Source organism: Sturnira hondurensis, unplaced genomic scaffold (genome assembly GCF_014824575.4).
Source record: "Sturnira hondurensis isolate 20B ecotype Veracruz unplaced genomic scaffold, ASM1482457v3 Scaffold0017082, whole genome shotgun sequence".
Classification (NCBI taxonomy): Eukaryota; Metazoa; Chordata; class Mammalia; order Chiroptera; family Phyllostomidae; genus Sturnira; species Sturnira hondurensis.
Window position 1 is genome coordinate 3035111 of NW_028089713.1, and position 12540 is coordinate 3047650.

Consider the following 12540-nt stretch of genomic DNA (forward strand, 5'->3'; position numbering starts at 1 on the left):
GGAATTTGTTGAGGCTTGTGGCCTAGAAGAGGTGTCATTTAACTGGAATACCCATTTTACAGTTAAGGAAACTGAAAGAACTAGTGTAAGGGGATAAGTGGTAGAAACATAATTTGCTTAACTGAAGTCTTCTGTTTAGGTAGGATAATTTAACACTGACCTCATAAAGGTGTTGAGATGAAAGGATATGAAAGTGATTTTTAAACTGTAGAAAGCTAGAAAATGCATGGATAATTAAGACATCTTCCTGTCTCAAATCCAATAGAGGGTCATGTTGTGCATGGAGGAAACTCCAGTTAGATTTGCTGAATTCAAAGAGAGCATGGATAGAACACACTGGTGTACTTGTTCCATCCTCACATGAAGAGATGCTTAGCTACTTGTTTTGCATTTTCCTGTTTCTGAAATCATGATTCCTAAAATTTGGGGCATGGATCCCTATAACCAATCATTTGACTGATTATACAACTCATCAGAAGTAATTTGCCTTTTATTTTTATTTTATTTTATTTTATTTTTTTAAGATTTTATTTATTATTATTATTATTTTTAAATATATTTTATTGATTATGCCATTACAGTTGTTCTATTCCCCCCCTTCATTCCCCTCCACCCCGACACTCCCTCCCCCACCATTCTCCCCCCCTTAGTTTATGACCACGTGTCTCAAGTTCTTTAGATTCTATATTTCCCCCACTATTCTCACCCTCCCCCCTATCTATTTTCTACCTACCATCTATGCTATTTTCTGTGCCTTCTCCCTCCTTCTCCTCCTCCCACCCCCCTGTTTCTAACCCTCCATGTGTTCTTCATTTCTATGGTTCCACTCCTGATCTAGCTGTCCTCTTGGTTTGCTTTTGTTTTAGGTGTGGTTGTTAATAACTGTGCGTTTGCTGTCCTTTCACTGTTCATATTTTTCATCATCTCTTTCTTATATAAGTCCCTTTAGCATTTCATATAATAAGGGCTTGGTGATGATGAACTCCTTGAACTTGACCTTATCTGAGAAGCACTTTATCTGCCCTTCCATTCTAAATGAAAGCTTTGCTGGATAAAGCAATCTTGGCTGTAGGTCTTTGGATTTCATGACTTGGAATACTTCTTTCCAGCCCCTTCTTGCCTGTAAGGTCTCTTTTGAGAAATCCGCTGACAGTCTGATGGGTACTCCTTTGTAGGTGACTGTCCCCTTATCCCTTGCTGCTTCTAGGATTCTCTCCTTCATTTTAGTCTTGGCTAATGTAATTATGATGTGCCTTGGTGTGTTCCTTCTTGGGTCCAACTTCTTTGGGACTCTCTGAGCTTCCTGGATTTCCTGGAAGTCTATTTCCTTTGCCAGACTGGGGAAGTTCTCCTTTATTATTTGTTCAAATAAGTTTTCCACTCGTGGCTGTTTCTTTCCCCCTTCTGGTACCCCTATAATCCGGATGTTGGAATGTTTAAAGATGTCCTGGAGGTTCCTAAGCCTCTCCTCATTTTTTTGAATTCTCATTTCTTCATTCCTTTCTGGTTGGATGTTTCGTTCTTCCTTCTGGTCCATTCCATTGATTTGAATCCCAGTTTCCTTTCCATCGCTATTGGTTTCCTGGACATCTCCCTTCATTTCAATTAGTTTAGCCTTCATATGTTCCTCTAATTTGTGACTATAATCAACAAGTTCTGCCCTGGCTGGTGTAGCTCAGTGAATTGAGCACGGGCCTGCGAACCAGAGGATCGCGGTTCGATTCCCAGTCAGGGCACATGCCTGGGTTGCAGGCCAGTTCCCGGCAGGGGCCATACGATACATTGTGTGTCCTCGGCAGAGGCAACCATACATTGATATTTCTCTCCTTCTCTCCTTCCCTTCCCCTCTAAAGATAAATAAATAAAATATTTAAAAAAAAACAAGTTCTGTGAGCATCCTGATAAATAGTGTTTTAAATTGGGCTTCTGAGAGCCTGGCAATCTGTTGGTCGCTTAGAGTTATTGGCTCTGGGACTTTGAGTTCTTTTTGAGCCATCCTTTGGGCTGTTTGTGCCTGTTAAGTAGCAGGAACGGAGCCCTAGGTTTTCACCAGAGCAGGGCAACTCAGTCTCTGGGTTGTGACGTTATATGTGGGGGCGGGGTCAAAGAGGGACAATGGCTTTCCTCCGGCGCCCGCCGCCGCCGCCGCCGCCGCCGCCGCCACGACCCCCACGACCCCCACCAGCACCGCAGCCACCACCGTCACCAAAGCCACGCGCCCCGCTCCTCGGCACGCGAGTGTGCCACCGCTGTCAGCCTTCCACCACTGGGTTTGCCCCCTGGGGCCTGTGTGGTCCATCTCACTGCGCGCGAATGTGCGACCTTGGTCAGTCTGTTCCGCACCCCGACTAGTTCTGAGCTGCCTGCGCTCCTAGGTCTGCCCTGCCTGACCCAGCTCCACTGCTGGCTCCACCTCTTACCATCCTTGTTGAACGGTTCGTAGCTGTCGGACTTCCGTATAATTCGGTTTTCTGGCCTCTGGGTGTGTGTTAGTTCACCAAAACTTTTGTTGTATTCAAACTTGGTTGTGGGAGAAGGCACAGTGTTTCCACCTATGCCTCCATTTTGGCGGAAGTCCAAGATTTTATTTATTTATCTTTACAGGGGAAGGGAAGGAGAGAGGGAGAGAAACATCAATGTATGGTTGCCTTTCATGCGTCCCCTGCTGGGAGTTGGCCTGCAGGGAACTGGCCTGCAACCCAGGCATGTACCCTGACTGGGAATCGAACCACGATCCTCTGATTCGCAGTAATTTGCTTTTTAAAAAAATGATTTTGCTCTTTTACATTTAAATCTTTGAACGAGATTTCATCTAGAATTTATACAAGTGTATCCTAGAACTGATGATACAGCTTCATAATTTGTCGATGGCTGGCCAGTTTTCATCATTACAAAAAAAACCCCCAAACCTTATTGTCCCCCATTCAACTTAAAATACTGCATTTATAAATATACCAAGGGTATGTGTGTATGTATATAGTGTGTATTCTGTTCAATTGATTATTATTTCTATTTATGGGCCAGTACTACAGTTAAAAATACTGTAGTTTTATAATGTTTTGTTATTTGGTAGGACTAAATGTAGGTTGAATTTTCATAGCTATTCTTGTTTTTTTTTTCTCTACAAACTTCAGAATTAGCCTCTCTAAAATAACCCTTTTGGTATTTTTATTATGATTACATTAAACTCAAGAACAACTTAAAGTGTTTTTTAATCTAAGTAAATAAGGTACATTTGTTCAAATTTTCCTTGATTCTTTGATATTTTTTCTTTAGTTTTTAGTTTCTTCTTCCTAGTTTATCTAGTTTAATCATAGATATTTCATCTTTTAAAAATTACCTTTTCCTTAATTGTATGTTCTGGCTGGTTTTTAGAAGAAAATATGATCAATTCTATTATATAAATACTATCAAATTTTGTGTAACAAAAAAACCTTAATAAACAAAGTCAAAAGATCTAGAAAAAAATCTATTTGCACTACATCAAATGCCTAATTTTACTAACATAAAGAACTCCAAAATGCGAAGAAAGAAAAAAGAATGCTGTTCTGTTGCTTTATTGTTGTTTAATAACTATTCCAAAACGTAGTATTTTAGAACAACCACCGTTTTGCTATAAGTCAAGAATTTTGGCAGGGCCCAGCTAGGCAATTTTTCTTCTCCAAGAAGACATGTCTAAGTCCTGGGTGTGTGTGTTTGGAAGGCTGGCCTCAGCTGGATCTGTCTCTGTGTCTGTGTAGCCTCAGGGCCTCACTACACAGTCTCTCTGGCAGGGTAGTGTGCTTTCTCATAAGAGGGGACCCAGGGCTCTAACAAACCAAGGCTGAAGTTACCCTTAAGGCCTTGGATCTGATATAGTATTCACACCCTAGGCCAGAATCAGGGCCAGAAAAATAAAGCCCACCTTTTGACAGAGGGTGTGTAAAAGAATTTGTATTCATTTTTAATCTGACACAAAGGCCCAAAATAAAAATTGGTGATGGAAGTAAATAGTTTATAGGAAATGGTCTTCAAACATATGGAAAGTTGCCCAGCTTCACTCATTATAAGACAAATGCAAACTACACTACACTAAGGAAGCATTGTCTCTCACCACATGAGCAAAGGTCAAAAAGCGGTCATGATGCCAATTACTAAACTTCACATGTAGGTATTTAATTCTACAGATAAACTTACATGTGAGGTATAATGTAATTGATCATTGTATCATTGTTTAAAATACCAAGACAGGAAACAACCTAAATGACCATGAAAGAGGGACTGGACCACTGCACATTCATAGTGTAATATTATGAAATTATATCAAGATGGACAGTTTGGTTCTGATATGAAACTATATCCAATATACAGTAAGACAAAAAGCAAGCTATGATACATCTGCATTCTACTTGAAAATAATCCACTGGAGCCAACAGGACTGGACCTCAGTTGGAACAAGCTTTAAAAGCAAAATTTAAGGAGTCACACATGTGCAGTGCAAGCCCAAGAGTGAGCGCCTCCTTAAAATTGTGTCCACACACCTGGTTACCTCACCCTGGTCTCAGCTCTGGGGACCAGAATAAGGGTGAATAGTTGGTATGGGTACAGATAACACAGGATTTGTAATAAATTTGTGATTTAAAACTTTTTATAATAAAAATATTCGTAATAAACATAATAAAAAATTAAGGTGCAGAACATCATGTTTTATTCATGATGTATGGAAGTATATTTGCTTGTATAGGAGGTCCTCAAGTAACATCATCACATTCAATGTCATTTCATTATAAAGTTGATGAGATGCTATTGGAACTTAACCATTGTTTATATCAATTAGCCTGCAGCAAAATTGGTTTCATTGTATAATATTTTACTTAAAGTCACAGAACCTATTGACAATGTTAAAGACTTTCTGTATATGCTTGAAATGCCTCTGGGAAAATACCTGAGAAACTCGAAACTGCTGTTGGAAAACAGTGTGTAGCTGGGGCAGAAGTAGGAGGGAGGATTTTCGCCTTGTATCCTTTTACATATTTTGAATCTCTAAACTTCTGAATGAATAATAATATATCACTAACTCAGTCAGTTTGTTAAAGAATGGATACTAAGAAATATTTTTCTTTTTTTATTGCAACTAATCATAATGTACTTGTAAATCGTGAGATTTTCACATCACTCCCAATGTCTCTGCAAAATAAGCTTGAGAATCACTGATCCAGAGACAGACCCTGCTGAGAAGTCAACTCCAGTCCTCCCAAATATTGAACATCCTTCCCATCAGCTTGGAGGTGCTTCCATCGCTACCAGAAACCCTGTAACTTGCTGAATGGCTGTGATTAATTGGAAACATGTCAAAGAATGGGGTTGAGAAGAAACAGAGGCAGGCTAACAAAGATCAACAGCCTTTGAAATGGGTCCAGAACTTTTTTCATTCATTCAGCAAATATTTATTGAATGCCTCCTGTTATGGGTAAAGTGTGTCCCCTGAAACTTTTACATTGAAGCTCTAACCCCCAGTAACACAGAATGTAACTGTATTTGGAGATAGGCCCTATCTATCCAAGGAGGGCCTTTGGGTGGGCCCTATCCAAAGTGACTTGTATCTTTATGACATTAAAATATCTACATGCATGGCATACAGAGAAAAAAAACATGTGAGGATATAGTAAGAAGGTGGCCATCTGCAAGCCAAAGAGAGAACCCTCAGAAGAAACCAAACTTGCCAACACCTTAATCTTGGTCTTCTAGCCTCTAGAACTGAGAAAATAAATGTTTTTTTAAGCCACTTAGTCTGTTATTTTATTATGGCAGCACTAGAAAACTAATACACCTTCTATGTACCAGGTCTGTGCTAAGTGCTGAGAATATATAGGTAAGAATATCTGTCTCGAGTTTATACTCTGCTGAGGAAGACGTACAGGTAAACAACTGCAAAACAGAGTATGATATGCTTAGTGGACAGGCAGCACACCTTATTTGGGGGGAGGGATAGCAGGGTGTTGGGAGTAGCTTGGAGGTCAAGTGTACGAGTTGGCCAAAAGAAAAGAGAGACTTTCAGGTAGAAGGTATATCACATTAAAAAAGGCAAAGGGCTTGGACAGAGAGTAAACGTATAAGGGAAGTCAAGAGCCAGTCATTTTGCTGGAGGGACAAACATGAAGAGTGAGTGGTGGGAGAGGTGAGTGATGGAAGAGGCTGGTAGGACAGGGTCTTACATGCTACTCTAAAGGACGTGAATTTAATTTCGGAGGCAAAGAAACTCACTAGAGGATAGTATGAGGCAGTGACTCAGATTTGCATTTAAAATACTTTAAAAAATCAATTCACCCGGACAAGATGGAGGCGTAGGTAGAAACACTGTACTTCCTCCCACAACCAAGTTTATGAACAACAAATATTTAAAAACCAGAATGCAGCCAAAATACAGAGAAATTAAACTGCACCGAAGTCTGACAACAACAAACCATTCAGCCGGACCGGTAAGAGGGGTGGAGTTAGCAGCTGGCAGATCCCAGGCACGAGGTGGCAACGGGCAGACCCAGTGAGGGTGCAAGGCGGCTGGCTGACTGTGGTCACACATTCACACTCAGATAAACCAGGTGAAGGAGCAAGCAGTGAGACAGACCGCACAGGCTAGGGCCCCAGCAATGGGAATTAAAGCCTAAAAGCACCAATTGGAAAAAACTCTCAGGGGTCGAGGTGCTGGGAGAGGCTCCCAGGCTCACAGAGAGTTCACTGGAGAGACTCACAGGGTTCTGGAGGGTGCACAAGACCACACATCTGGGAACCAGCACCAGAAGGGCCCAATTTGCTTGTGGGAAGCAGCAGAGGGGACTGAAATCTGAGAACAGAAAAAAGTGCCATTGCCCATCTCTGACCCTACCCCCACATACAGCGTCACAACCCAGCGACCTGGGTTGCTCTGCCCTGGTGAACACCTAAGGCTCTGGCCCTCAAACCTAACAGGCGCGAACAGACCAGAACATTACAGCTTAAGAACAGCTTGAAGCCCCAGAGCCAATGCTTCTAAGCGACCAAGAGATAGCCAACTTATCAGATACGCAGTTCAAAATATTGGTGATCAGGCTGCTCGCAGGACTGGTTGATTTTAGTCACAAATTAGAGGAACAAATGAAGGCTACACTAAGTGACAAAATGCACAGGAAACCAATAGTGATGGGAAGGAGTAAACCAGAAGGAAGAAAAAAATGACCAAACAGAAAAGAATGAAGAAACAAGAATTCAAAAAACCGAGGAGAGGCTTAGGAATCTCTAGGACATCTTTAAACATTCCAACATCCAAATTATAGGGGTACCAGAAGGGGAAGAGGAACAGCAACAAGTGGAAAACTTATTTGAACAAATAATAAAGGAGAACTTCCCCAATCTGGCAAAGGGAATAGACTTCCAGGAAATCCAGGAAGCTCAGAGAGTCCCAAAAAGTTGGACCCAAGAAGGAACACACCAACGCACATCATAACTACATCAGCCAAGATTAAAATGAAGGAGAGAATCCCAGAAGCAGCAAGAGATAGGGGGACAGTCACCTACAGGCAAGGACCTACATCCAAGATTGCTCTATCCAGCAAAGCTTTCATTTAGAATGGAAGGACAGATAAAGTGCTTCTCCGATAAGATCAAATTCAAGGAGTTCATCATCACCAAGCCCTTATTATATGAAATGTTAAAGGGACTTATCTAAGAAAAAGATAAAAATATGATCAGTAAAAAGATAGCAAACTCACAGTTATTAACAACCACACCTAAAACAAAAGCAAACCAAGAGGACAGCTAGATCAGGAGTGGAACCATAGAAATGAAGAACACATGGAGGGTTAGCAATAGGGGAGTGGGAGGAGGAGAAGGGGGGAGAAGGTACAGAGAATAAGTAGCATGAATGGCAGGTAGAAAATAGACAGGGGGGAGGGCAAGAGTAGTATGGAAAATACAGAATCTAAAGAACTTGTGACATGGACATGAAGTAAAGGGGGTGGGGTAATGGGGAGAGTGGGTGTGCAGGGTGGAGGGGAATGAAGGGGGGGAAATGGGACAACTGTAATGGCATAATCAATAAAACATATTTCATGCCTTAACCAAGAATAGCTGACAGCAAAATGAGAATGACACAAGGTAGACTCCGAGAGTACCAGTGGGACGGCCAGAGGTCACTAAGAACAAACAAATCTTAACTGCTCAGTTTGGCCTTGTTTGTAGCTCGAATCATCTTTAACGAAGCCACGCAAAATTCCAGTTCACTCTCTCTCATCCTTCTAATCTACAGCATCATCCACTTATTACTTGCACCTACTGCACTCCTGTTACTTTTCTTTTAGAAGTATTTCCTAAGTATTTTGGGAGCAGAGGTTTGCCCTATGCTCATCTTCCGCCCCACCCTGCAGTAGCCAATAGTGTTGAATGTTCTAATTTGAGACTCTCCAAGGAATGGCGGTGCAAAATTCTTTGTGGCCGTTGTGCGGGCATTCTTTCACATTTCCTCACAGTAGCTTTTCTCAACTTGACCATTCTCCTTGTGCTAATCACATATATGACCTCACTAATCACACATTATCTATTGGGTAGTGGTTTCTTCCATTTTGCTTCTCCTTCTCTTCCTCTGCTTCTTTCCAGTTTTCTTCACCTAATTCCCAACTTCTCATTTACTTATTCAACAAACAGGAGTCTTTTACTTCGGCATTGCCATTTCTGCCTTCTTCAGTCTGAATCCTGTTTACCCTCACTCTTAACTGTAGTTTTGCTTTACTCCTTGAGAACATATCAGTCTAAAGACCAAAAAACCCATTTTAATGCACTTTTTTGCCCATTACCATAGACTAAGACTCAGTAGCACCACAGCAGTTAAACTCAACCAAATCTAAATACTTTAAATAGGCCCACTCAGTAAATCTTGACTCATTTTTTAAAAATATACCTGTCAGCTCTCCTTATTTAAGGTCATTGCTCATTCTTTGATCCTTCTATGTTACAATGCTAACAAAATGATCAAGCATTCCCTTGTGCTCATACCCTTAACCGATTTCCAAATTCAAATAAGTGCAGTTTGAATAAATTACAAATGCAGTCCGATGTGTTGGCTCTGGAAACTTGTATAGATTTATCAAGCAAGTTCCAAAGATGAAGAGCTCTGGAAGGTTCAACGAACCCAACCCAACTGAGCGTAAGAATATGCTGGTATTTCATTCCATCTGAACACTGACACTCCAGTGATGATAAAAAGCAGTGATCTTCAATGCAGTGTAAGATTTAGTATCAAAATGATTATGTAAAATATGAGGAACATACTAAGTACTCAACACACATTAGTTACTTTTAAACTGTTACTTAAACAGTTAGCAACTGGCGACCACAGTTCCTGTTGCTAAACTGATAAATTCAAAGCAAGTATTTTTAAGACTTTCAGAAATGTTCCAGCAAAATGAAGGCACAATTTTAGAAAAGGATCATAAAACTTTGACCAACATAGAATAAGCTTTATTTCTGCAACTATAATTATTAAACATTGGTTTTATCTGATTTCAAAGATTGGTCAAGACAAAAATAAACTGTTCTCTGACCGTACAAGAGAAGACCCACTGGAATTTGAAGTTAAGATCACAATTTTAGAAATAATTCATTGTGAGACAAATATATGGACTGCTAACTACTTTGAAATTTTGGGCTATGGCCAAATTCTGTAGTATTTGGGCCCCTTCCTTACTTTGAAAATTGAAAACCATCATCACTCAAAACTGAACACACAAATCTGTTTCGCTTTTTGTGAAAAGTTGATTCAACTTATTGGGACTACTATTTGGGGGGGGGAAATCTGTTCTTTGGTGTCTAACAAACTTATACGTGGCCCTAACAAAATATGGGCTATGCTACTGAATTAATCTGGACCTTCCTGAATCAAAACTTTTATATGCCCTCATGCTTGAAAATTCTAAATTGTTGAATCTATCTATGATCACATGAAACCCTCTCTCCTTTAAAAAATTTAATGGCACTGAATTACAATGATAATGGCTAGGTATCGGTGCCAGAAAAGAATCCTCACATTTAATCTTCACTCTTACCTAACACATATGTGGCTAAAAATGAGCATACTTGTCAATTAGTTAGGTAATATGTCCTTGTATAAGGTTTCTAAACCAAATAATACCTATAAAATTGAAGCACTTACACAAAAGGCCAACAACATTCTGAACGAGGCCTCCATTGCAGCAGATCCTAGGCTGAAGTGATGTATCACCACTTAACTCACGTCAAGACTCTCCTATACCAGTTTTATTTCAAACACAAATAAGTATCTCTTTGTGTAATGAATAGCAATGGTTCAAATAATGCTGAACATGAATCATTGACTAATACAAGAGCTTTAAATATGAAACAAAATTATTTTTCAAAAAGCAAAAGAATAAAGAGGTTATATACAAAAGGGACCTGGAATCTATAAGCCGATTCCAGAAATGAAACATGTACAAAATGTGTGGTGAAACCAAACATTCCACCCCTGCTCTGGAGAAGGGTTACTATACAACACTCAGTCAGCTGAAGATGGACTGGTAGAGAGGTGTCTATACATAACTTTCAAGTCACTTTTGCTTGTGCAGAATCATCCAAGTCTTCCCAAGACTGAATGGGCAGTCCTGTGGCTTTCTTCCTTTTCCATATTCCCAACAAGATTACATGAAGTTCAACTCTTGATGAGCTGCTTACAACAGCAGTTCCTTAGGAGCCAACATGACAGGTGGGTCAGATTTCCCTACGAGAAACAAAACTGGCCACCATGAGCAAAATACCAAAATGGACAAATCCTTCTTTCCTCTTCCTTCCAATTATGTATAATGTCTCCTTTTAAGACTATTGGCCCCATCATACTTGTTCCTTCATAGTCTAAACCTTGAGGTGATAAGCAGGAGACCAACATCAGAAAAAAGAAAATTCAATTCAGAAACGAAGAAAACTGGATGGTATACAATACACCCCCAGAACATCTCAAAAAATCCATTCTATGGTACAATTCATTGTACTGCTACAATCCATACATAAATATTGGCAGATTGAATGAGTTTATTTTTCCCTCAGATGATTAAAGGACACCAAATAAATACTGGGTAAAAGGAATTTGCTGGAAGAGTGAGAAATATAAAACTAACCAATTTTTATTCCTGTGATAATTCAATGCTAGTAGGAGGCAAGTACTAGAGAAGGAACAAATTTCATACTAAAAAAAAAAGAATTCATTTAATCATTATGTCACCATCTCTTATTAAAAATCCAGGGAATCCCAGAAATAGAAAATTAGTTTCAGAGGACCCCTGAGGCACTTTAAAGCCTTAAAAAGTTACAGTAATAATAAATTAGCTATTGATCTTCAGAGGCTTACACAGCAGAAGAAACATAAAAATCAGGTCCAAAAAGACATGTCCAGATTACAGGCTTCTTGAGCTGCTCAGCTCTAAAGCTTAGATGGATCTCCAAATACTTCTAAAAAGACATACGATTTAATAGACTGAGTGAATATTTTTGTTGTTGTTTAGTGGTAGTGTGAAATTTGGTCCTTATGGTAGCAGCTGTCTTCATCCTTTCCAAACTCAGGTAACATTAAGTACATTAAAACAATACAGAAACGAATACAACAAAGGGGGAGAAAGCCCAAACTGACAAACACCTCAAGGAGTCACAAAGTCCTCTGGTACTCTTTCACTTGGATCTCCCTCTCAGTTTTTTGTGGAGAGAGGGGTAAGACAGAATTTTTTCTTGAAGATGCTAAATAACGGCATCAAATGGACAAAATGATTATCAATGGACTTTAAAATTTCAACTCCAAAAAATCTAGTACACATACAGGTAAATTCAGAGGTATACTTTTGGTTTGGGGCAAATTCTAGACTAAACAAATGATCATCTTGGGTAAATGTATAATAGATGAAACTAAGTCCAGTTTTTTGGTGAGTTTTTCTTTTTTGTTTGTTTTAAATGTTCTGTTACCACCTTCAGCTATCAATCATTTCTGATAGCTCAAGCAAAAGATCATCTTCATCCTTCCCAGGATCCAGGTCGATCTCAGCTTCTAATTTGCCTCCTGAAATCTCCCATATTAGTTTCTCAAAATCATCCTCCATAGAGAGTGGGGGCTTTCCTGTTGAGGCAGAGCTGAGTCGGCGAGTTTTTGTGGCCATTTGGGATGAGGAAGGGCCAGAAACTTCTGGTGGAGAGGGATCTGAAGAGGACTGGACTGGAGGCAGAACAAGACTGTCAAGAAAAAAAAACCCCAGAAATATTAAAATCGGCCCTTTGTCAATGGCTGGCTGGACTTACTTGGCCTCAGGGACACACAGTGTTAGCAGAGGTGTTTCTGAGGACACACAAAAGGTACTGTCTTACTAATTTGGGACACAGCACTTTCCTCCTTTTAAAGCAGAATCCATACAGGTATTCAAAACATTTTATAATACAGGCAAAATATAAACAATGCTGCTCTAAAAAGAGCAGCAACCCTGAGCATCATGCTTTCTTGAAAGTCATTTGAAGTTCAGCAGATCTATTTAGATGTGTAAA

The 12540-nt window shown here is 39.9% G+C and overlaps 1 protein-coding gene across 3 annotated transcripts in view; it reads right to left on the reverse strand.

Annotated features, from left to right (window-relative positions):
- Positions 1 to 10590: 10590 nt before the first annotated feature.
- ZC3H11A (zinc finger CCCH-type containing 11A) overlaps positions 10591 to 12540 on the reverse strand; it is a 45849-nt gene continuing 43899 nt past the window's right edge. For all 3 annotated transcript variants that reach the window (XM_037067134.1, XM_037067133.1, XM_037067135.1), the window contains one exon: positions 10591 to 12234. In XM_037067134.1, coding sequence (XP_036923029.1) covers positions 11976 to 12234 — 259 coding nt within the window. In that variant the 3' untranslated portion in view covers positions 10591 to 11975. The remainder of the gene's footprint in view (positions 12235 to 12540) is intronic.